This window comes from Trichoplusia ni, chromosome 4 (assembly GCF_003590095.1).
Source record: "Trichoplusia ni isolate ovarian cell line Hi5 chromosome 4, tn1, whole genome shotgun sequence".
NCBI lineage: Eukaryota > Metazoa > Arthropoda > Insecta > Lepidoptera > Noctuidae > Trichoplusia > Trichoplusia ni.
The window spans coordinates 7,167,984-7,192,791 of record NC_039481.1 but is presented as its reverse complement, the minus strand read 5'-3'; the positions used below and the strand labels follow the sequence as shown (position 1 = coordinate 7,192,791).

The 24,808-nt window shown below is 37.2% G+C and overlaps 3 protein-coding genes, 1 long non-coding RNA gene and 2 other non-coding genes across 6 annotated transcripts; all 6 read right to left on the bottom strand.

Moving 5' to 3' along the window:
- Positions 1-4,081: 4,081 nt before the first annotated feature.
- LOC113492809 (esterase FE4-like) lies at positions 4,082-6,569 on the bottom strand. Its single transcript, XM_026870487.1, has 3 exons — positions 6,364-6,569; positions 4,782-6,070; positions 4,082-4,504 (listed from the first exon to the last, which is right to left on the bottom strand). Exons 1-3 carry the CDS (start codon positions 6,562-6,564, stop codon positions 4,294-4,296), a joined length of 1,701 nt encoding a protein of 566 aa, XP_026726288.1. The 5' UTR covers positions 6,565-6,569; the 3' UTR covers positions 4,082-4,293.
- Positions 6,570-7,593: 1,024 nt separating this feature from the next.
- Positions 7,594-15,227, bottom strand: LOC113492814 (esterase FE4-like). Its single transcript, XM_026870492.1, is given in 7 exon segments — positions 7,594-7,745; positions 7,747-7,957; positions 8,894-8,899; positions 12,677-13,414; positions 13,417-13,471; positions 14,018-14,231; positions 14,699-15,227. Coding segments are annotated over 6 exon segments (1,293 nt in total). The 5' UTR covers positions 14,219-14,231; positions 14,699-15,227; the 3' UTR covers positions 7,594-7,663.
- On the bottom strand, positions 10,302-12,474 carry LOC113492815. The gene is made up of 2 exons (XR_003400530.1): positions 11,403-12,474; positions 10,302-10,426 (listed from the first exon to the last, which is right to left on the bottom strand). It is a non-coding gene; the product is annotated as an uncharacterized LOC113492815 (long non-coding RNA).
- Positions 15,228-17,716: 2,489 nt separating the features above from the next.
- Positions 17,717-20,177, bottom strand: LOC113492811 (cholinesterase 1-like). The gene is made up of 3 exons (XM_026870488.1): positions 19,780-20,177; positions 18,382-19,658; positions 17,717-18,300 (listed from the first exon to the last, which is right to left on the bottom strand). The coding sequence occupies exons 1-3, from the start codon at positions 19,981-19,983 to the stop codon at positions 18,081-18,083; spliced, it is 1,701 nt and encodes a 566-aa protein (XP_026726289.1). The 5' UTR covers positions 19,984-20,177; the 3' UTR covers positions 17,717-18,080.
- A 1,815-nt stretch (positions 20,178-21,992) lies between these two features.
- LOC113493612 lies at positions 21,993-22,131 on the bottom strand. The gene has a single exon (XR_003400592.1). It is a non-coding gene; the product is annotated as a U4 spliceosomal RNA (small nuclear RNA).
- A 1,484-nt stretch (positions 22,132-23,615) lies between these two features.
- Positions 23,616-23,755, bottom strand: LOC113493611. Its single transcript, XR_003400591.1, has one exon. It is a non-coding gene; the product is annotated as a U4 spliceosomal RNA (small nuclear RNA).
- Between the last annotated feature and the right edge of the window lie 1,053 nt (positions 23,756-24,808).

Sequence of the window (24,808 nt, the reverse complement as noted above, 5' to 3'; positions counted from 1 at the left end):
TTGAAAAAAGCCGAACTTTCGGTTTTACCTTTGACTAGTGTTAAACTTAGGTACCTATGATACTTTATCGATAATTGCATGAGCTCGATGTGAATATCGTAAAAGCATTCTTAAAAATAAAGTCCTTGGCTTACACTTTTCAAATTGATTAATCGTAGAAGGTACTTTTGTGTATGAAAATAATTGTTTTATGTGACTGGAATAATTATTCAATGGTTCGTAGGAAAAAAATATATAAAGATTTTTATACAAGGATTTCATGAGTAGATAATAGATATTCGTAACAAAACAGTTTAATTTTAGAAAAAATAAATTATTGTTTATAACAACATGTTTTAGAAATACAGAATTCAAAACAAAAACAAACTGTTAATAATAAAAGGTTTTAATGAAATTCGTGATAAGTTCATAAAAGCTGAGAAGGTGTTTCTTTTTTTATAACATGGAACCCGTGTAACAAATTAATCGATGTACAATTTTATCCAGTGTCACAGGTACGTCATCGCCGATACCGCTGTAGGGCCTGTAGGTGTTTGTCGGCGCGCTGGCGGTGTCAACAAAGGCAGCTAGCGGTGCCTACAAAGCGCGCGGCTTTTTTGAAGAAATAGTAGGCAGGATTACAGATAATGAGTGCGAGTGCGCGCGCATTAGTTGCGCTATCCCTTACGGTTGACGCTCATGTATTCGACGTCACTTTCGGTTAGATTTGCGAGAGAGCGATGACCGACGAGTACCTTTACGAATCAGCTGATCGGGAGCAATTTTTAGTGTTTCATTTACATTGCCTTTTTTCGTGAAAACAACTTAATAATGACTTTCGTAATGAAAATATTAATGAAATTCGTAGCAAAAATGATTTTATGACACATAAAATTAAAAGACCGCGAAAAAAAATGCTTTTTTTTTGACCCATGGCAACGAAACGGCTTGATCAATAATTATGAAACCTATAAAACATTGTATATACATATCTAGCAGGTCTGAGAATCGTTTTTCGGCCCCTTAGTTATAAGGATAGGGATGATGTCATTTTTTTTGCAGTGTCCGTCTTGTAGATTTTTGTATAATAATGGATTGTAGAGACGTATTTTTTAATTTGTCCCGCAAACATTAATTGACCAAATTACAGCGAATGAAACTTACGCGTGACGTCACGATTGAGTATAAATTTTACCGTATCGTTACGTCACAAGCCCCCTCCTAAACTTTAAAGCAGTTAATCTTTGTCAATTCTAGTTTTTCTGAAAAAGGAAAAAATACGTGTTATGAGACAAGTATTTTTCTATTATCTAACAGAGGGACTAATGAGATTTTTTCTTTTTATACCCAGTCATCATCCCCATTATCGGTAACATTTTGTTGTTAGTTTTTAATGTTTTTTCTAAACTATTAATTCCCTAAAAATTGTTTATTTGACGATAAAATGTTCACCAGATTGGCAAGAACTTCAGTCACTTTGAAATTTCTTAAAACATAACTAACGTTTTTTATAATTGTCTCGAGATTTGACCGCAAACTACCAACTTTGGGTAAAGATTTCTGCCCCACCGCAGGGCATATAAATTATCCAGTTAGCCCTTTGTGTCTAAGGTTTTGTTATTCTAAAACCTAACTCGACCCGCCAATTTTGATTGAACCACCTTCCTATGATGCTTCCATTTATATAATGCTTACCCAGTTTTGATGAAGTTATGCCAAATTGGCCGCAAAGTCTTCTTCATGTTCTGTAACTCTGGAGTAGCTAGGTTCTCATCATTATGCGTCACATTATAGCCATCCATCAAAGCAAACGATTGAGCACAGTGGTCGGCACCCCGAACGTTAGAATGAGGTACTACCGGAGTGTTGTCATCAACAAACGAATATTCGTACAAATATATTTGATTGTGACATGCAACTTTAACGCCCAAAGAATGGAGTGCGTGAAAAAGACATCCGAGAAATATTCAACATAACTCAACACGGTGTCGTCGCCAATAGGTTTATCACCAAAAAAGAATTTCTTAATCTTATTCGCGACTTCTTCTCTTTCCACTTCAGTTTTAAAAGTCAAGTCAGATGGTAAAAAATCAGAAATTTTTTCATTCATGATATGTTTCCATAGTTCGTAAAAGGTAAGACGGTATTTTCCGTCCATATTAGAAAAACCGTACAACATCGGTAACTTCTTATAACTACCCTTCTGTAAAATTCTCACGTTCTATAAATGGTGGGAAACCAACAGTCGAGTCAAAACGATCTAAAACATATCCGAAGTTAAGAGCGACATAGGAGCTGTTTTGTAAAACTTTTCTAAAGCCTGAATGTCATCGGCATTGGTAAATAGTGGTTTCTTAGGTTTACGCGAATGTTAGTCATTGAAATGGAACGACTTTTACGGATTTTATCGCGGTTTAATTTTTGGTTTTAGTTCCTGACGTTTCGACACCTTTGCAGGTATCATGGTCACGGGCAGACTGAGATGGTGTTTGTCTTGACAGAAGATTTTGCTCTTTCTACCTTCATATTTTAATTAATTATTTGTTGTCCGACACTGTGTCTTGATGTCTTGCAGCGCTGCTCTTGTGTTTGGTCTTGAGTTTATTTATTATTGAGTCCCAAGTAGGTGATATCTTCCAGCCATCTTCTCTATTGAAATTAGGGTGTTTCTTATCTCAGTACTCTCGCGAAGAGGCTTCCGTAAACTGGGACCGCAATTAAGGCTTGTATTCTCGCTAGTGACCTTGTGCATTTGGACGAGTGCGGAGGTGACATTCTGAATTATTTTGTCGCAACCGCAGTGTATAGTGCTAAATCACTTACAGACACAACAGTGCTATCTTATCCGGATACTTATTCTAATAATACGATATATGCTGATAACAATGGTATTAAATTATGTAATCAACCAAGTACGAGTGTTTCCGTGGATCATGATGATTGACTATAATTCTTCAAATCGCCAATTCAAACTACTTTAGCACTATCTTTGTCTAATTACCTTAATCGGTTTTCGGGGCATGATAAAGGCTGAAAACAAATATTGGGATTGGGCCAACACAAATGATTAAGCTCTCGGAAGGTTCATGTGTGGTAAGATTCCTTGAACCCAGGCCAGGAACAAACGTTTCTCGAGGTCATTTTTGTTTTTATTTATACTTTCTCCTTAATTTTCTTTTTTAAACACCCCAAAAATCCCAACTACAAGTTTTTGTAAATTGTTTAAAAATACGAGACTAAGCCTACTTGAAGAAATCCAAACATCTGAAGTTTAAAATATAAGACTTTGTGCTTTACAGTCCCATGTGTAGCAAATCGATGATTCGATGAATAAGTCGATTATAAAACTTTAAATAAATTGTAACCATACGAGAGGAAGATGTCGCATAGGACAGCACACATGTCCGCCACGCTCTGGCTGCCGAATGCAACGCGATAATGATATGTTATTAATCAGTTACCTAAGTTTCAAAAGTCTATAAACATTCTATCTTACCTCTCATTATCATTGACTTCTTTATCAGTAGAATATTTAACACACTTATTACCTACTTTTATTTTATCATACCTAGTATCTTCATGCAATTACAAGTCACGATGGTTCCACAAAATTACTTGTTTGCTTCCCGAATGATTGATATTATCATTATCCTTTCGATCTAATCCGATTTCAATGAATTGTTTCGTCTTTAAGTTTGACGCATGACTAGAGCATTTGTTTCATAATAATTACAACGGGGAATATGAAAAAAATATCGTCGCTGCTTTTAAGGCCAGTAAAGAAAAATTACAGATTTTAAAAATAATGACGAAATAAAAAAAGAAAATTGAAATGTAAAAACTTTCCGTACGAAGGCAGTGTAAAAACAAACCAAATTCGAAGCTTGGACGCCTCCATGTGAATATTAAAAATAAGATTACTACTCTAAAACGTCGGATTTTTGGGAGAAATGTGGAGCCATGACGTGTGTAATAAGGTTAGTTGTAGCATTGAATGACTCGTCTAATTTTAATGTCTCTCGAAAGCTACTCGTTTTTCTGTCGTAACTTGGCTACGCTGCTTCAAAGTAATTCTTATTATTTGCAACAAAATAAACAGATATTGAAACAAATACTTTATTCAAACCATAATACCAATAAAATCTTAACGAGGGTATTTTCGGTAGTCGTATTTGCCTGTAGTGTTTATTTATATACAACACAGAGTTAAATATAAGTTAGTTCCTTATTCTTCTCAATTTCATATTCACAATATATTTAAATGGTGTCATACATATTTTTTACAATCCTTACTATATGACTAAAAGATTAACTCTATAGTTCTTGATGCTTTCGTGGTTCGGGTGCTGGTGGAGGTATAGGCTCTAGGTGGTACTTCTGGTAGATGTCCTCCCAGAATCGGGTGCGTGTCTCCAGCAACGGCTCGTTTCGTAGTTCTACCTTCTGTCCCAGAGACATATACGGCGCCCTGTCCGCGCCTGCCGCCGGCCACGCGGGCAGTGACGACCCTTCCGGCACGGGTTTGCTACAGAACAAAATTAATAATTTATTCATTTATTTAAATAAATTAACCTGCAGCTGATCCTTTCCTATAAATTTCAGATCAAAATTTTATTACACATTTTAACATGATTAGTATGATTACAGTATATTATGTTACAAAGCTCAATTTCTCATAATCATGCTTAGTGACATTAAAGTTATCGTATTCTCGTCATACGTAAGTTTAGCCCAATAGCATTGGATTGGGTACAACGAGCTACAGCAAGTCAAGATTTGCGATAAGTTCTAAATATGCTCACCCAGTTTTAATGAAGTTGTACCAAATTTGTCTTATAGTTTTCTTCATACTCCTATATTCTGGGGTTGCAAGGTTTTCATCCACATGTGTTATGTTAACACCATCCATTATAGCCATCGATTGTGCACAGTGATTTGCGCCCCTTATGTTAGTATGTGGAATAAGCGGAGTGTTTTCGTCAACAAAAGAATATTCATACAAATATATTTCATTGTTTCCAGCCTCTACATGTAGCTTAACAGCCCAAAGCATGGGATAAGCAAATATGATGTCCGAAAAATAATCAACGTAACTCAAAATGTTGTCATCACCAACCGGTTTGCTTCCAAAAAAGAATTTTTTAATCTTCTCTGCTACTTCTTCCCTTTCTTCCTCAGACTTAAAGGTCAAGTCAGCGGGTAGGAAATCGGAAAACTTTTTATTCATCTTATGTTTCCAATCTTCGTAGTCAACGTGTACGCGTAGTAGCCCTTCCATTTGGGCAAAACCATACAGCACGGGTAACTTCTTATACGACCCCTTCTGTAAAATACTTAAAGGAGATTCAGTGAGGAATGCTTCCTCCCCTGTCTCACGTTCCAAGCAAGGTGAGAAGACAAAGGTTGAGTCGAGTCGGTCAAAAAATGAGTCCGAGGTTAATAGTTCCCATGATGCTGTCTTGTAGAAATCTTCTAAAGCATAAATGTCATCAACGTTTGTAAAGTTTAACTTTTGAGCGTGAGACTTGGCAACCTTTACTGGGTCTCTTTGAATTGAAAACGCCGCAAGATTACCTCCGCTCTCGGGGACTACTCTGTGGAACAACCCCTGCGCTGATTTTGACAGCATCAAGAGATCCACAGACGAGGAACCTGCACTGGCGCCTACAAGAGCAACATCCTTCGGGTTTCCGCCGTAACTTGCGATATTGTCTCGCACCCAGCGAAGTAAAGCAACCTGATCTTTCATCCCGGCATTTCCAGGAGCGTCTTCAGTGCCAAGACACAAGAAACCGTGGATGCCAAGACGATAGTTAAAAGTAACCAATATGATATCTTTTCTGCTGTTAATAAGGTTTGAAAATTTCATTAGCTCTCCATAGCCCATTACATATGCTCCTCCATGGACGTAAACAATCACCGTAAGATTTTTCTTTCGTGTGTCAGGCACGTATACGTTAGCGATAAGGCAATTTTCTTGCGTCACCAGATTATCCGGTAATAACACAATTGGAATTGTCACCTGTGGACAGATGACATGCTTGTTGATTGCATCGAATGGTTTTGTCCATACTGGTGCAGGAAGGGGTGCCTGGAAAAAAAGAATATTATAAGGAATAAGCCCAGGCAAAACTAAACCAGTACGCCGAAATAAATGTTTTCCATTTTTTTGTTGGCTTAAACGTGCTTTAGAGTACGTATGGATTTGAAGGCACGAAGTGCAGTTTCTATCATCAATGCAACTATGAATGTGAAATCAAAAATTGCAAAACCGCATTATGCTAGCGATCAATTCTCCAAACTTTCCTCCTATATGAGAGGATTGAGGCCAGCAGTAATATATTCATAGTATTTCTTAGGCGAGTATTATTATTACATAAATACCTTGAATTTGTTTTCTTTTACTGGAGCTGTTGCGTATGGGATGTTATAGAAGACGTATAGGTCCGTTTTGGGATCCTTGCGGCCGCGCACCGGTCCCTGCGGGGTGTCCAGCTCCAGCCAGTCCTCGTCACTCAGCGGCTGCTCACATGTGACACTCACAGCCGCCGCACACAACAGCAACACACACGTCCACAACTTCATAACGACTATTTTGAAATAAAACAATTAAGTGTAGATAATTTATTTTTATAGAGCGAAGTTTGAAGATAACATTGTGTATTAAAATTATCAATGCCGATTTTTTATCATTTTGCTGTCTGTAGCGATTATGAATCTTATGACTTGCTACAAAATATCTATGCCATCCGAAGCACATGCTAACACGTATGAACTTGTTCATCACTTCTGAAATAGCTGATAAATCTGAATGGTGCACAAACGTTGGATCGCCGTATTGTATGATTATCCTCATCATTTTCCCAAGCCTGTTTCATATTTTAAAAATTTAACTCTTGGGTGTCAATGAAAAGCTAAAGAATAACCAAAAAAACAGCCGTTTAAATAAAAAATAGCTGGGCATGTTCTTTGCCACTGAATGACTGCCTTTTTCCAATCTCTGTTGGAAAGAGGATAGAATCATAAAGATTATTATTTTATTTATTTTTATCATGTAGTTCTGCTGAATTTTGAGAATATGGACTTTTGGCATATGTTGTTTTAACGGAGAGGTCTTCTTCTTCTTTTATTTATAATTGTAGAGTGTGCATAGAATATAAAGCTTTCTGGCCGTAAGTAGATCTAGATCTAGAAACTATACGGTTTGAAATACAAAACCTTAATTAAAGGCCATTATTCTTGATCAAGGTCCAGAAACTTTATCTTTATTGCAGCGCCCTACACTGGTATGCAATTAAGTAATTAGTAGTTGCGGCAAAAGAGCATAATTTTGATATTTATAAATATCTAGATGATAAAACCATAACATCACATATTGTGGTAACACACACACATAAGCGACCAACAAGCGACATAGCTTGGCGAGTAAACTTGTAAATGCAGTGTAAAGTTATACATGAATAAATGATAAAAAAAAGCGGCAGGCGGCAGAAAGCAGGTCGCGTTCTAGAACAACAATTACGTCACGCGGTAACTATATAAAGGCCATCGGACGCCTATCACAATCATTCAATGCTTGGATGGATCCAAGCGTGATAGCTCGCTGATTCAGTAGCCTCTCCTGTTTGATAGCTTGCCAGGAGACTGTTAACGAAGATTGAGTTGTGATACCAAGTGTGCTCCCTTAAATCTGATGTAGGCTTTTCTGTGATTCCACTGTGATGACTTTTCTGTGATAACTCAACACCGTGTCGTCGCCAATAGGTAAAGAATTTCTTAATCTTATCCGCGACTTCTTCTCTTTCCACTTCAGTTTTAAAAGTCAAGTCAGATGTTAGTTTCCATAGTTCGTAAAAGGAAAGACGGTATTTTCCGTCCATATTAAAACCGTACAGCATCGGTAACTTCTTATAACTACCCTTCTGTAAAATTTTCAGAGGAGATTCCGTGAGGAATGCTTCAGATCCTGTATCACGTTCTAATAGAACCCCACTTTAGAGTTAAGCCGTTTGACAGGGTAACCCGTACACGGGGTAACTCATATCGCAGTGTTACCTTTTGTTCGAGTTACATCCTCGAAATCCAGCGAAATGGTTAACACCTTCATTATGGTAACCACGTGAAGGGGTTAACCCCTCCAATAACTTAACCCTTTGAAGTGGTTACCTTAACGAAAGGCTTTTATTCGTGTTACCCTGAATTACCCACTAAACTTGAGCTGCATACTTGCACCCTAGCGGCCCCTCATTGCTTTACTAAGACTACAGCTGATTTTGTTCTATCGCCGACGCGTCGCGCCGCGACTCGCGCCTCTCGGACAAACTACCTACGCGCGAAACGTCGCGTCACGTGAGCATGATAAGAAAACCAGCCATATAGGTAACTAGCTGTTGCCCGCGACTTCGTCCGCGTGGTTAGAAGATATAAGTTAGGAATTTTTGAACGAAAGCCCTCGAAGATTAATATTTTTCCCCGTATTTGCCACATTTTCCATTAAATCTTCGCTCCTATTAGTTGCAGCGTAATTTTATATACCTAGCCTAAAACCTTCCTCGATTACTGGTCTATTGAACACAAAATGAGATCAAATTTTTTAGATGAAATTATTTATAATAATTTTAAAAAAAAATCGAATACAAGTTTTTTTTCATTTTATGCATTTTCTGAGAAGATTTGACGGGTGAATTTTCGATTGAAAATTAGAGTTTTTTTATATTAATTCAAAATAAGGTGAAAAAATTAATATTTTTAATCAAATAAATTACAGCGTATTTGGGACACAAAAAAGTAAGTTTTCACCAAATTTCGTTATCAAAATAAAAAACCACAATCTTGGTTTTTTAGATTTTTCACATAAATTATGAGGTTATGAGAAAAAAATGTAAACACAAAAGTTTTAGATCTTTTTTATTACCTACAACTTTGCCATTTGACTTTTTTCGATACGAATTTTAGTTTTGCCGGAAATCGAAAAAAAAATCCCCCTTCCCGACCTCAGATCGCCCGTAAATTATTTTTCCTTTCATTTTTATAATATTCCCCTCCTTTTCTAATGGGTTTCATCCCACTATTATTTTTTTTGGTTTTAAAAATTATCGACCCTGGTCTACAAATATAGACACGAAAAATATATATCACAACGTTTGAAATGTGCGACAAGCAAAATTAAACTGTAAGATCATATCCACAATGATTTTTATTCCATGTTTACAAGTCACTCGGTAAATGCAACAATGGCGCCGCTGGGCGGTAAGATGTCACGTGCGCTCGTGGTTATACTATTTTCAAACTAATGTCTATGATAAAGAGTGCATATTGCATTGTCTTAAGGCAAGTACATACTGGGCGCTCGGCGTTGCGTTGAGCGCGCGTTGGTCGCGTACACACACCGCGCTTAGCACGGCGTTCAACGAGCGTTAGTAGGGCGAACATACTTTTGGCTCAGTTCGAAAATGGACGTCGAAGAGATTGCTTGTGTGTGGCTCCTCTACCGTCGCTATAAAAGACGACGACAAAGACAAAGAGAATATTGGGTGCACCCTATACTGAGAGATAGACTGACGCATGGGTCGTTTGTTACATTATATCCAAAATTAAGACAATATGGACCTAAGTTCTTTAATTATTTAAGAATGTCTGTGAAATCATTTGATGAATTACTGAGTATTATAAAAACTGACATAACGGGTAATTCAACAATATTAAGAGACTCAGTTTCACCAGAAGAAAAACTCGTTATAACGTTAAGGTAAGTAAATTTATTCAAATAAATGAAGACTGTCCGAATCTTGGCTTGAAGGTGACGGCACCCACGTCGACGTTGGCGGTGGTGGTGCCGGTGCCGGTGGTGTCGCAGACCACTGTTGTGATGGTGTTGAGGACCTAGCAGTAGTGTATCCGGAATAAGACGGTGTAGAATATGCGTATTGATATTGGTACTGATTTGTTTGTTGTGGTAATGCTGGATTCTGTGCTTTTTGAATTACATTGAGCAATTCAATCTTTGTTGACAGCCGTCGATTCTCAGGTACCTTCTTGAGCTCAGTGTACAATGATAAACAGAATAATTTATCATCATCTTCATTAGTTAGTTGTGCTGTTTGAAGCTGTTGTCTTGCGTGCAAACTTTTTTCTAAAATATCAACAATTTGTTTATCCACTGCATTTATTTTTTGTTTCTTCCTTGTCCCTTCAGTTTATTCTTTTGGAGGTGGTATTAAGTCTTCATTTTCCGCATTGTTTAAACCAGAATTTGTTACGGCAGGAGTTTCAAAGTTGTTCTCTGTATCTTTATTTAATACGGAACTCTCGAGAAATTTTAGTTTTGCGAAGTATACATATGGTACATGTTTGGAGGATCCAGACCCAGATGGAAGATTTTTTTGCCGTTTAGACTCCCTTATGTAATTGTCTCGAATACTTTTCCATTTTCTTGTTAGTGTAGAACCTGAAAAGAAATAATATAATGCTATTTTTATTTTTGACAGATACTTGGCTACAGGCTGTTCGTTCGCAGAATTACACTATGGATATCGTCTTGGAAAATCGACTATTATACAGATAGTGGAACAAGTTTGCAAAGTGCTGTGGAGCAAATTAAAATCTATGTGCATGCCTGAAATGACTACCGAAAAATGGAAAGACGTAGAAAAAGGTTTTATGAAATACGCCAACTTCCCAAACTGTATCGGTGCAATTGATGGGAAGCACATTGAAATAATACAACCGGAACATACAGGCTCGCTTTATTTTAATTATAAAGTTTATTTCTCTTCGGTCTTGCTAGCAGTGTGTGACGCAAATTATTGTTTTATATACGTTGATATCGGATCTTATGGTAAAAGCAGTGATTCAGCGATTTTTCAACACTCCGAATTTTATAAAAGAATGATGGATGGTAAATTAAATATTCCCAACCCGAAGCCAATATCAAATATCTATAGAACACCATTGCCTCACGTGTTTGTAGGCGATGAAGCCTTTGCAATCATGTCAAACGTGATGCGTCCTTACAGTGGAAAACAACTCACACACACAAAAAGAGTTTTCAATTACCGATTATCGAGAGCAAGGCGCTACATCGAATGCACTTTCGGAATATTGAGCAACAAATGGCGAATATTCCATAGACCTATAGATGTAAATATTGAGTTCGCGGAAAATATCATCAAAGCATGCACCGTACTACATAATAACGTGCGTACACGCGACGGTTATAGATTTGAAGATACACTTTATCATTCACCTTTACAATCTATAAGTCCAGAAGATATACCACGCGGCAGTTTCACTGCTAGGACTGCTAGAGACAAATTTGCCCGTTATTTTGTAAACGAGGGAAAACTTCACTGGCAAGACAATATGATATAAGTACTTTCCTAACACGTTATTGTAAACAAGAATTCAATAAAATAATCACTCACCCAACAGTTTCTTTTTCTCTAAACTATCTCCAGCGTCACAATATTTCTACAAGCTCCTCCCAATTACGTTTTTTAATCACTTTATTCTTATAATCGGGACTTTCCATATCCCAGATCGCTGGTCGTTTTTGAATTTCATCTATAAACAAATCTGAATCGAAATGCTCGGTCTCCATTTTCGTCGTCCCGTGCGTCCACTCTACACGAAAGCGCGCGATCAAATGTACAACAAAATGGCGGCTCATGTATCTCGAAGCGCGCGGCTGACGCCCTCCCAACGCGCGTTTGAACGAAAATATCAAAGCGCGCGTTCGACGCGCGCTTCATCCGAAACGCGCGTTTGCATGTGTACACCTAAATAAGAACTACTGGTTCTCAAAACGCGCGTTATCAAAGCGCGCGCTTCAAAACGCTTAGGCTGGTTTTACAGTCACGCCGCTAGACGCGCCGTTGGACAGCGCGCTGTTGGACAGCGCGCGTTTGAACAGCGGTGCACCATAAAACGACATTAGTACGGCGCGTTTCGCTGCTGTGAGACAGTCGTGTACAAACAGATACAAAATGAACGGCAATGCGGTTAGAGTACTGGCTATTTACTTTTTATGGAAAAAAAGGCAACAAAAACGTCGAAGAACAGTAGGTGTTGATCCTTATAACGCTACAAGGTTACTGAGAGGCGAACACGTAACATCTTTCTCTGATTTACGAGAAAATAGTTATAAATTTTATAAATATTTTCGCCTTATTCTTATAAATTCTATATTCTTATAAAAATCATCGGCCGGGTCCCATAAACATCTTCTAATTCGCACTTCGTCAATTACTCGACCCGTATCGATGTGATTCATTTTGTACACAACAGTACCTAACGGCACGTCTCAACGGCGTGAGACTAAAACGCACAATGGCCGTAGAAGCGCACGAGCGGCGCGCGCTTCGACCGCGCCGCGCGAATAGGACGCGAACGGCGCTGCTCAAGCGCGCGAATTTGAAACGCTACTAATACCCCAAACATATCCGAGCGCGCGCGCTCCGACGGCGCTGCCGAAACGCGTGACTGTAAAACCAGCCTTAATGTGTACTCGCTCTTAGGTTGGAGTGGGTTACCCTGTTACAGTGTTACCGGGTAGTGAAAGGGTAACCTGTTCGGAACAGGGTTACAGTAATCCGTTCGAAGGTGTAACATATGTCATAGGGTTTTTTCTTGAAGCGCTTAAAAAAACCCCTTCAAAAACCCTTTCAATGAGTATCCGGCCGGTCCCTGCGTTCTATACATGGTGGGAAACCAACAGTCGAGTCAAAACGATCTAAAAACATATCCGAAGTTAAGAGCGACATAGGAGCTGTTTTGTAAAACTTTTCTAAAGCCTGAATGTCATGGACATTGGTAAAGTTCATTTTTTTGGCTTGATTTTTTGCATTCTGTAGGGGATCTCTCTGGATCGCCCAGGGTGAAAGATTAGCTCCGCTTTCAGGTATAACTTTATTGAATAATCCTTCTGCTGATTTTGAAAGCATCAAAAGATCAACCTGGATCGCCCAGGTAGCAATTCTGGTTCCACTCTCAAATATTACTTTGTTGAATAATCCTTCAGATGACTTTGAGAGCATCACCAAATCTACCGCCGCGGATCCCGCACTATAGCCTGCAAGTGTGACATCGTCTGGATTAACACCGTAGCTTGCAATATTCTGTTGCACCCATCGAAGTAAAGCTACTTGATCTTTCATTCCAGCATTTCCAGGAACGTCCTCGGTACCAAGACAAAGGAACCCATGTATTCCAAGGCGATAGTTAAACGTGACCAATATCATATCTTTCGTTTCCAGTAGATGTTTTGCCTTGTACATGTCCCCATATCCCGAAACAAATGTTCCTCCATGAACGTATACAAGTACCGAAAGAGTTTTCTTTCGTGTATCAGGCACGTATACAGTTGCGATAAGACAATCTTCTTGTGGCACCATAAAGCTTGGAAGCATGTCGACAATAGCTTTAGGGTGTGGGCAATAATGTGTTTGTCGAGTGCGTCATAAGGTGCTTTCCAAGTAGGTGGTGGTTGAGGAGGCTAAAATAAAGAAAGGCGTAAGATTAAGATCAATTCGTTTATCATAAAGCAGATTTTCAATAAGTAACTTGTAATATGTATCCTAACTAGTATTATAAATGTGAAAGTGTGGATGTCTGGATGTTTGTTACTAAATCGCGCAAAACCGGCTAAACGGATTTGGATGAAATTTGGCATGCATATAACCTGTGATCCAGAAAAGTACATAAGCTAATTTTTATTCCGATTTCTTAAGTAGTTCCCGAGGGAAAAGTGAAATATGTGTAAAATAACAAAAAATCTTAACTTATATCTTTTAACCACACGGATGAAGTCGCGGGCAACAGCTTATAAACGAAAGACCTGTTCTTTTATCACAAATTATCGTCTTCATGTCAACGTAGAACGTCGCAAATATGATTCGTTAAACAGACTAGATAATAACACGGAACATGGATACTATGCTTATTACTAGTTATTACGCTTATTATGTTTGTTAAAAAAAAGACACACGATCTGACAATATATTTACGGTAACTGATATTGTTTATCTTATGTTGATGTTACCTTGAATTTGTTTTTTTTTATTGGTGCTGTAGCATATGGTATGTTATAAAAGACGTATAGATGGTCTGCTTCCGGATCCCTGCGGCCGCGCACCGGCCCCTGTGGGGTGTCCAGCTCCAGCCAATCCTCGTCACTCGGCGGCTCACATGTGACGCACACATCCGCCGCGCACAGTAGCAACACACACGTCCACAACTCCATGACTTAAATTAAACTAAAGGGACTTCATGATTTCTTTGATATTTATGCCGTTGTTTTGCCGATTTTTTTTTCTAGTTGTATGTATTTTTAATGCCACATTATAAAAAAAAAACAATCAATTTCGTCCAAAAAATAAAATATTTTTTTTTAGTGTGATCAACCCTCATCACTTAGGGTTATGAAAAATAGATGTTGTTCTATTCTCAGACCTACTGAATACGCATATAAAATTTGGTAAAAATCGGTTAAGCCGTTTCGGAGGAGTACGGAAACTAACATCGTGACACGAGAATTTTATATATTAGAAGATATATTAGATTTTTAAATAGCAAGTGTTCGATCGAATGTGGTTTCTTTTATCTTGTTATCATTCTTGCAAGTCATTACGACACGCTCTTGTATTTTTGTACCACATTAATATCCGTTAAATGAGTTTTTTTTTCAGTTTACAAGAAAAATATGTAAATAGTAAATACTCACTCAGGGGTATATACTGGTAAAACGTTATTGGGTAAACAGTAAAATTGAAACTGCGAGCTGTAAACGGCTGTCTCTCGTCCAAAACCTTGAGAGGTAGTTTCCGTACGCTGAACAATTTAAGCAAATCTATTTTTAAATTTAATTTAACACATACGAAGCACGCCCGCGCACTCGAGACCTCAAATAGAGACTATTTGAGTTTGTGTTGGTATGGTGGGTGAATTAGATGTCGGCGTGTATAGTGTTTAATTTGTAAAAAGAAGTCAATTAAGTTTTTTACATACACATATTTTGTTACTACTATTTTTTTTACAATACCGTGCAACTATGTAAACATCAAAATGACACGGTAAACCTGTTTTTATTCTTTGTCGACTATTTGGCCCGTAACATAACATTTTTGTTAGTTTCAGGGTCAAAACCAAGAACGGATAAAGAGTAAATAAAAACTGGTCAAGCGAGGGCCAGACTCGCGTTACTTGCCGTTCAAATAGCACATAATTCGTCACCAATCTATATCTATACTTCTATATATTATATTATATTATATTATATTATATTATATTATCTATACTAATATATAAAGCTGAAGAGTTTGTTTGTTTGTTTGTTTGAACGCGCTAATCTCGGGAACCACTGGTTCGATTTGAAAAATTCTTTTTATGTTGAATAGACCATTTATCGAGGAAGGCTATAGGCTATATAACATCACGCTGCGACTAATAGGAGCGAAGATACAATGGAAAATGGGGAAAATTCTAACCACGTGGACGAAGTCGCGGGCAACAGCTAGTAATATATAAAACTGAAGAGTTTGTTTGTTTGAACGCGCTAATCTCAGGAACTACTGGTCCAAATTGTAAAATTATTTTTGTGTTGAATAGACCATTCATCGAGGAAGGCTTTAGGCTATAAACCATCACGCTGCGACTAATAGGAGCGAAGATACAATGAAAAATGTGAAAAAAAAACAGGGCAGGTAGGCAGATATAAATCATAACTTATATCTTCTACCCAGGGGACGAAGTCGCGGGCAACAGCTAGTCAAATATATGACCGTAACAACTGGTACTAAATTTTGATCTTTGTTTTAGTATTTCGTTTTTATAACTGCAACAGAAATTATCATCTGTAAAAATTTCAACTGTTTAGCTATATGAATGAAATATTCATTAGATACTGCCTAGTAAAACACGGATGGACACATAGCGGTGTCACAATAGGATTCCGTTTTTACCTTTTGGATGGGGAACCCTACAAATGTTCTTTTAAAATACTTTAGTATTATCTATAGTTTTAGTAAAATATTGATAAATAATCGGTTTATTTATAACTTACTTATGTAAGGTATTATCGCGACACGATGATTCACACACACAGTCTTATTAGGTTAGCGATTAAGATATAATAGAATTCTTCTATCGTTTATCGTCCTTTTATACGGATCCACGTTCAGGCGATATACGCAACGGTGTGCTTGTCGAATTACTAAGCGATTCAAATGGTTATTACAATAAAATGATATACAGTCAGCGCCAAAAGTCAATGAACAGAATCAACGCTTATGTTGTTGAGCTACTTTTGGGACAGTGCTTGCTGTATCTATATCAATACAATTTATAACTTTAAAAATGCTGGACCGATTTTGATACAATTTGAATGGAGTGACATTTAAAAACATGGATATTTAGAATTTTTAATCCATTATTTTTTTGTAAAATATTAAAATAATATAAAAAAATATATTTTAAATTAAATTTATTATTTCACATATTTCATTTATTACTTTAAGTAATAATTCAAATGAAAATATTTTAGATATTGTTAACGAAACCTTCTTCTCAAAGTGAAACCTCCTTCAAGATCCTTAGTGAAACCTCTTTCGAACCTGGGATTTGACAAGCAGTCCGCTATAAAAGACGGAGCGCCCTTAGCAACGCCCTCTCTCCGCTGTCAGCTGGCATCGCTGGAACATCTCCGTGACCTTCGTTGTATTTATTCAGCATAGCAGCCATATTGTTATTTCGATAATTGCCATTCATATTCCTTTGCAGTAATTAGAGTTTGATGTATTAATTTTAAGTTATCTTTGTAATGATTTGGTTAAATTGTTTGTGTCGTAACCGTGCTTTTCTTTTTATAAACCTGTCCTTCCTTCTGGTTTCTAAGATCAGAAGTGGGATAGACCACGTGCTTTGTACTGTTTGTGCCATCTGTTTTAAGTTGAAGTAAAGGATTTGTTTGATTTTCATCTAATTACTGCAAATTTTATTTTTGACGGTGCCACGAGTATCGGTGAGCTTCTTATTTTTTTTTCTGCTTTTCCTGAGACATGCCCGAACGTTCGAAAATGTGTTAGAAACCAAAACGATTCGCGTCGATCGTGTCGTAATTGTTCTCGCACGTTGAGAAGTAGATCGCTTTATCATCGCATAAACACCGTGAGCGTTCTCGTGGTTGCGAGCGTACCTCGATTCTAAACATCGTTATAATGTGTTCCGAAGTCCATGAAGGGGTCATAGACGTTGTGATAACTCATATAGCTGCCGTGATTCCACGCGTGATCGGGCTTTAGGTCGAGTGTTAGCTCGTTGAGGTTATGTGTAACATTTAAATAAGTTCATGACATATGCCGAAAGTCTCTTTTGCGTTTTAATACCGAAAAGGTTTGTCTGACGATCTGAAATAATAGTCAGAGCTGTTACTGATACTCAAATAAGGGCTGCTGCGACGAATGCGAAACTTAAAATAACGGACTTAGTTGAATTTTTGTTAGTATATTGTAAGGCGCGATATTAAATGTAATGATTTTAGAAGGTCATTTGACTAATTCGCGTGCGTGAGCAAAATATGAGGCTGTCTGGATATTTTTAAAAAATAATAAAAGAACAGAAAAAGAAATATGAAATTTGGCGGGAAGCGAAAGGGACAATTCAGGACGGGCGATTCTGGCGGGATCATTGAAAAATACATCTACGCTTGATGTACGGTTTAAAGATTATTCTAAAAGATTTAAGGTGTGGTATCCGAATAAAGTTGTATTGTCGACAAAAGAATTTCCGACAAAAGACAAAAGAATAGGTACCTACAAAGAGAACAAAGATAGGTAAAAAATCAAAAATATTTTAAAATTCGACATTCTTTCCAATGTTAAAATCTTATAAAAACTTAATTTTCCAATCTACAATCTTGCTCTTGTAGTAGTTGCTAGTTGCTAATTTTTTTTTTATATATTACAACACCCCCGTAAACATTATGGTGTCAATAACAATGAAACTTAGCAAAAAACCACTTCTATCACTATACTCCTGCTTAAGTGGAAGTAAAATAATTTGATACAGTGCAAAAGTAAGCGATATTCAAAACACAATATTTATAATTCTTATAATTCTTGTCGTTGTCCTCCGCTTGACGCTACTGCTGCTGGTGGAGGTATGGGCTCCAGGTAGTACTTCTGGTAGATGTCATCCCAGAACCGGAAGCGTGTCTCCAGGAGCGGCTCGTGACGCAACTCCACCTTCTGTCCCAGAGACATGTACGGCGCCCTGTCTGCGCCTGCCGCCGGCCACGCAGGCAGAGATGACTCCTCCGGCACCGGCTTACTGCAATAGAGACATTGACATCCTCATTTGGAAGATCATCTAGAAGCATCCTGACTTTTAAGATAAGAATATTCTACTCACCCAGTTTTAACAAAGTTCCTCCAAATTTGTCGCATAGTTTTCTTCATATTCCGGAATTCTGGACTGTCGAAGTCTTCATTACTGTTACTCTGATTAAAACTGTCCATTACAGCTCTTGATTGAGCACAGTGGTCGGCACCCCTTATGTTAGTATGAGATACTACCGGAGTGTCGTCATCAACAAACGAATATTCGTACAAATATAATTGATTGTGACCACCCTCTACGTGTAACTTTAACGCCCAAAGCATGGAGTGCGTGAAAAAAACATCCGAGAAATAATCAACATAACTCAACACGGTGTCGTCGCCAATAGGTTTATCACCAAAAAAGAATTTCTTAATCTTCTCTGCAACTTCTTCTCTTTCGACGTCACTTTTAAACGTTAGATCTGCTGGTAAGAACTCAGAAAACTTTTCATTCATGACATGTTTCCATTGTTCGTAGTTAGGTAACCTGCTTATCCCTTCCATATTAGAAAAACCGTACAGCATGGGTAACTTCTTATAACTACCCTTCTGTAAAATTTTCAGAGGAGATTCCGTGAGGAATGCTTCAGATCCTGTATCACGTTCTATACATGGTGGGAAACCAACAGTCGAGTCATATCGATCAAAAAATGTATCTGAAGTTAGGAGAGACATAGGAGCTATTTTGTAAAACTTTTCTAAAGCTTGAATGTCATCGACATTGGTAAAGTTCATTTTTTTGGCTTGATTCTTAGCATTCTGCAAGGGATCAACCTGGATCGCCCAGGTAGCAATACTGGTTCCACTCTCAAATATTACTTTGTTGAATAATCCTTCAGATGACTTTGAGAGCATCACTAAATCTACCGCCGCGGAACCCGCACTATAGCCTGCAAGTGTGACATCATCTGGATTACCACCGTAGCTTGCAATATTCTGTTGCACCCATCGAAGTAAAGCTACTTGATCTTTCATTCCAGCATTTCCAGGAACGTCCTCGGTACCAAGACAAAGGAACCCGTGTATTCCAAGCCGATAATTAAAAGTAACCAATATCATATCTTTATTTTTTTGTAGTTGTTTTGCCGTGAACATGTCACCATAACCCGCAAAAAATCCTCCTCCATGAACGTAGACGAGGACAGGAAGATTTTTCTTTCGTGTGTCAGGCACGTACACTGTGGCGATAAGACAATCTTCTTGTTCAATTATGAGGCTTGGAAACGGAACAATTTTTGGTTGCGGGCATACAATATGTTTGTTAATAGCGTCATAAGGTACTTTCCAAACTGGTGCTGGTTGTGGTGGCTGAAATAATATCAGGATTATTTTGAGTTCCATACATCTCACATAAAAATTCGTTTAAAGTTAGAAAAATATATGGAAGTAAAACGACTGAAGTGTTTATATGCAAAATATTTAATCTTACTTTAAATTTGTCTTCCTTCGTTGGAGCTGTTGCATATGGTATGTTGTAGAAAACGTATAGATGGTCTGCATCGGGATCCCTGCGGCCGCGCACTGGTCCCTGCGGGGTGTCCAGCTCCAGCCAGTCCTCGTCACTCGGCGGCTGCTCACACGTGACGCAGACAGCCGCCGCGCACAGCAACAACACACACGTCCACAATTTCATGACAGTGACTTCGAAGGTTCAGGTTAATATATAACACGATCCGATTTTCCTTTTATATAAATTCTCACGAAGATAAGATATTACATATTTTATGATACTTGCTATCAATGGTGCGTCATTATGATATTTCGAAATTGTCTTTACGCATCACAATACTGCAAAAATAGTTTTGTTTCAATCAAAGATTATTTAAAACAAGTTTAAATGTGCTCAAATATGAAACGATTTCTAAATCACTTACTGCGAATGTTATGTTTATTTATAAAGTTGGTATTTAATATTTTATGTTCTGTTACCGAAACTAACTATTAAGAAACGAAACCTTACTACTACGAAGAACAACTACTACGTTAAACTTACTACGACCAACAGACGAATTTATTTTACTAATAGGATTTTAGCGGAAGCCCTTTGATAAGCCGACCACACACAACACTGGTTGTACACTGACTGCGCTGTTACGTCAACATTTGTCTTAACGACGTTATTACTAATACAACCTTATTATATTTTTTTTTGGATTTGGGAGGCGGGGTGTTGGAGACATCTATAAGATACAAAGAATTTACATATATTTTTGATACTGAAATATTGTATTTTTTTCATAGATATTTTTAACATTTCGTTTCCTAGATTTGCAAGAGTCATTCACGATTGTTTGGTTCCTCTCAACATTGGAGTTTTTTTTTTAACTTCAACATTTTAGTTTGATACAAAGAAGAATTTTATTTTTATTTATTTTTGATACTGAACTATTGTTTTTCTCCTCTTTTTCATACCTGTTTAACATTCTTGGCACGAATGTATTGTTTAAGTGTGGAAACTGTTTTGGATTATGTGTAGTTTATTATGATTGTAATTGTTTATATATAATATCTGTTTGTTTCCCTAAAAAAATAAAATAAAATATTTTTGTTTCGATCTCGGGCACTCCCGATAAATATGCGTGAGTAAACCGTTGTATCATTTAATAATTAATCAGTCTCACGATAGTTACTATAAAAAGTAGAGCCCACTTCCTTATTGTAAATAAATTTCAGGACTGACCATTGAACTTGGCACAAAATTTGGATCACACTTTTGTCTGTCCTTGAAGCCATGACTAGGGCTTGTATGTATTATACATATATATACATGTATCTTATTTCAAATTAATTTTTAGGGTAGTATCTGAATTTTATTAGTCTGTACATTTTTTTCGTTTATTAAACAAGCAAAGGAAAATCCTATTTAACTCAATATAAACAAATTGTAACAGATATTATGGTATAACAAAACAAAGTCTCTATTTTTAAGCAGGCACACCTGCTCATTTATTTCACACTTGCATTTAAAATGTACAAAGCGATATTTATTATTTATTTATTTATTCAGTTATTACAGGTACACGTTATTCTTATGACATAGTACAGTGTCTCACAAAACAGTACACACTGTTTGTCTGCGAGATCAAAAGTATATAAACTTATAAATAAACTTAAATTATACATATTATTATATAAACTTAACATGGTGTTACTTAATATTAATTTTATAAAGGAGTGTTATTATGGCAGAGTATTTATTAAATATTTTTTTAATTTAGACTTAAATTTATTTTTATTTTGTTCATCTCTGATGTCCGCAGGTAAACTGTTGAGGATATATGGAATACGTTTCCGTAGCGTTCTGTCTCCATAGACATTGGTAACTCTAGGGACAACAAATTTACCCGAGGTCATCGCTCTCGTATTATAATTATTGTTTACAGCCAGAAGTGATATAGATATATATAGATCATATCTGTACTTTTTTTCTAAGTTTCGTGGCCGATAAAAATAATTACAATTATTTAAAGCTTACTTACATGTCCCATGTTCTGACTCTTATGTGGGAAATTAATTAAAGTCTTATGAATGCTTGCGACCCCGATAAATACAATAACAAACTTCTAAGACTTGCTGGGTAGGGTAGTACCTACTAGGTACCTTAAAGGTAAGTACCTACACAAGTACACATTGTATTCTTAGGCCTTAACGGCCATTCAAAAATTGCCATCGCGGACGATGTTTCACGTCCACACGGCGGGGTATTGGTAAAGTTTTCAACTAGCAATAATCGCACCTCGGATTAACCTCATTGGTTACGATATTGCCTCTGCGCAAAGTTAATGAGAAGACCTTAACGAAATCGCCTAGATGAGGACGTGTAACACAACGATTGCGACTTTTAATTCGATCCCAACGCCATCTAGTTGCGTTTGCGATACTAAAATAGGGGTGCGATAAAATCTTTCGTATGTTGCGTGTTCCAAACAAAATAGTATAAATCGAGTTTTGAAGAGAAACTTCTTTATCGGCGTTGGAAAAAATCGGACATTTGTAATAACACCAAATGTGTGTAATAACACCACTCAAAATTGTGTACATACATGGACTTATCTAGATTTGTGCATATAAGATTAGTTAGCTGATGAACCACTTGGTTATTTTATCCTTTAGATCTAAAGCCATATTATGGACGATCCGAAAGCAAATAGTTCTTCTCAAGATTTTGAATTAGCCAAGCAGTAGTATTTTACGTATTTTTGCAGAATGTACCATGTGTAGGTGTGCTTGGGCCCCGAAAGATGTTAGTTGGGAGTTGGAACCCCTTACATTCCTGGCGACTTTGGCCAAAGAGCTAATGAGCACAGCAATTTTTGGTGTTTAGTTACAAGACCGAATTTTGATGATTACATGATCGATAGTGACCGCTGGACAAAAACGGCGTCGTTGTGGGCGGTCTAGGGATCATTGGCTAGAAGATCTAAATGCTTACAACGTCCGCTGGTTCCGTATGGCCCAGGACGGATAGAGATTTAGAGGAGGCCTTTACCCAGCTGTGGGGCACAGTGGGCTCTATGAAACAGATAAAAGAATGAAAAAAAGCATTTCAGACTAGCCCGTTAAAGATGTCGTGGTGTCTTTACCTACTCAATACTCTCCTAGACAAAAATTTGATGTGTTTGCGGATGACTGGAAGGTAATGGAATTATGAGACGTTCTATTGTTTCATTTTCGTTTATTTTGTATATACACGGTGATTTTTTAGTCGTCTTACAAAAGCAGCCCAGTTCATGTATCCAATGACTAGAACACGTTCATGATAAAAAAATAGGTATTTATGAGATTTGAAAAATTATTATCCACGTGCGAGTATTACATTTTTTTCATTAGTGTGAGTAGTTCACCGAGCTAATAAATGTATCTATCCAAGTTATTATTTTGATTATCCTAAGGTATAATACTAAGACATACTGCTATGCGGGAATGTGAGTGGTCAATAATCATGAATATTATTATAAAACTAGCTGTTGCCCGCGACTTCGTCCCCGTAGTTAGAAGATATCAGTTATAATTTATACCTGCCCTGATTTTTTCACAATTTCCATTGTATCTTCGCTTCTATTAGTCGTAGCGTGATGGTTTATAGCCTAAAGCCTTCCTCGATGAATGGCCTATTCAACACAAAAATATTTTTTCAACTTCCTGAGATTATTGCGTTCAGACAAACAAACAAACTCTTCAGCTTTATATATTAGTATAGATATAGATGTATATCATATGAGAAACCAGATAGTGTGAACAATACTTTCTCAACTATATTCTTAGGCCTTTTACGGCCATTCAAAAATTGCCATCGCGGACGGTGTTTCACGTCCACACGGCGGGGTATTGGTAAAGTTTTCAACTAGCAATAATCGCACCTCGGATTAACCTCATTGGTTACGATATTGCCTCTGCGCAAAGTTAACGTAAAGAATTCAACGAAATCGAGTAGGTGAGGACGTGTAACACAACGATTGCGACTTTTAATTCGATCCCAACGCCATCTAGTTGCATTTGTGGAACTAAAAAAAATAGGGGTAAGGGAGAGACATCTTTCTATTCTGTGTTACGGGTTCCGAACAAAACAATGTAAAGCGATTTTTTTATGTCGTTTCGATCTGAATAGACTCGGAATTACTCGAAAATCCTAACTGTAGGTACTGACGTCCACACTAAGGTGGTTGAATAAAAATAGTATCAAAGAGAAACATTTCTAATACAATGAACTTTTACAACCTAACTCAAGGTTTAGATTGGTTAATATTATTAATCACAGGTGTACCTTAAGTGTTATTTGTTTATTAATGACTGAGATCGTACCCTTAGACTGGACATGACTATGTCCTTATAATTTTTGACTTAGCACTAAAAAGCACTAAATATTGATGAAGCTATAAGCTCGAGTACTTCAGTTCCATGTGATGTAATATTTTCCCAGTAGCGTATGTTCTTCTGAACTAGCACGGTTCGCATGTCCGATCTTTGTAAAGCTTCAAAATTATATCTACAAAGAACGGGAAACAAAAATATGGCAATAGCTAAATCCAAAACAATACTGTAGTTTTTTACTACCCACAATAATTAAAAAATAACAACAGTTTTAATCGAGTTAGTGCCTGAATTCCGTTTGAAAGTTCATCAAACAAATAACACGGCTAACAATCCTTTTCCAAATCAGGTCACCCGTTTAGTATCTACGGACCTATAGACAGGAACACATAGCGGTCAATCTTATAATACCCCTCTTAGAAAAGACCTTGCAATGGCTGGACCGATTTTAGGAGAACCTGTCTAAGGAACATTTCAAGCATAGAACACTCGTTCAAATATAAAAAAATGCATTAAAATCAGTTCACTCTTTTAAGTGCTACATTGCCAACTTGCCACGGACAGACACATTATGCACCAAATATTAGGAGTCAAACATACAACACCCTTCTTTTTGCGTCGAGGGTTGATACCCAAGTCTAAATTCT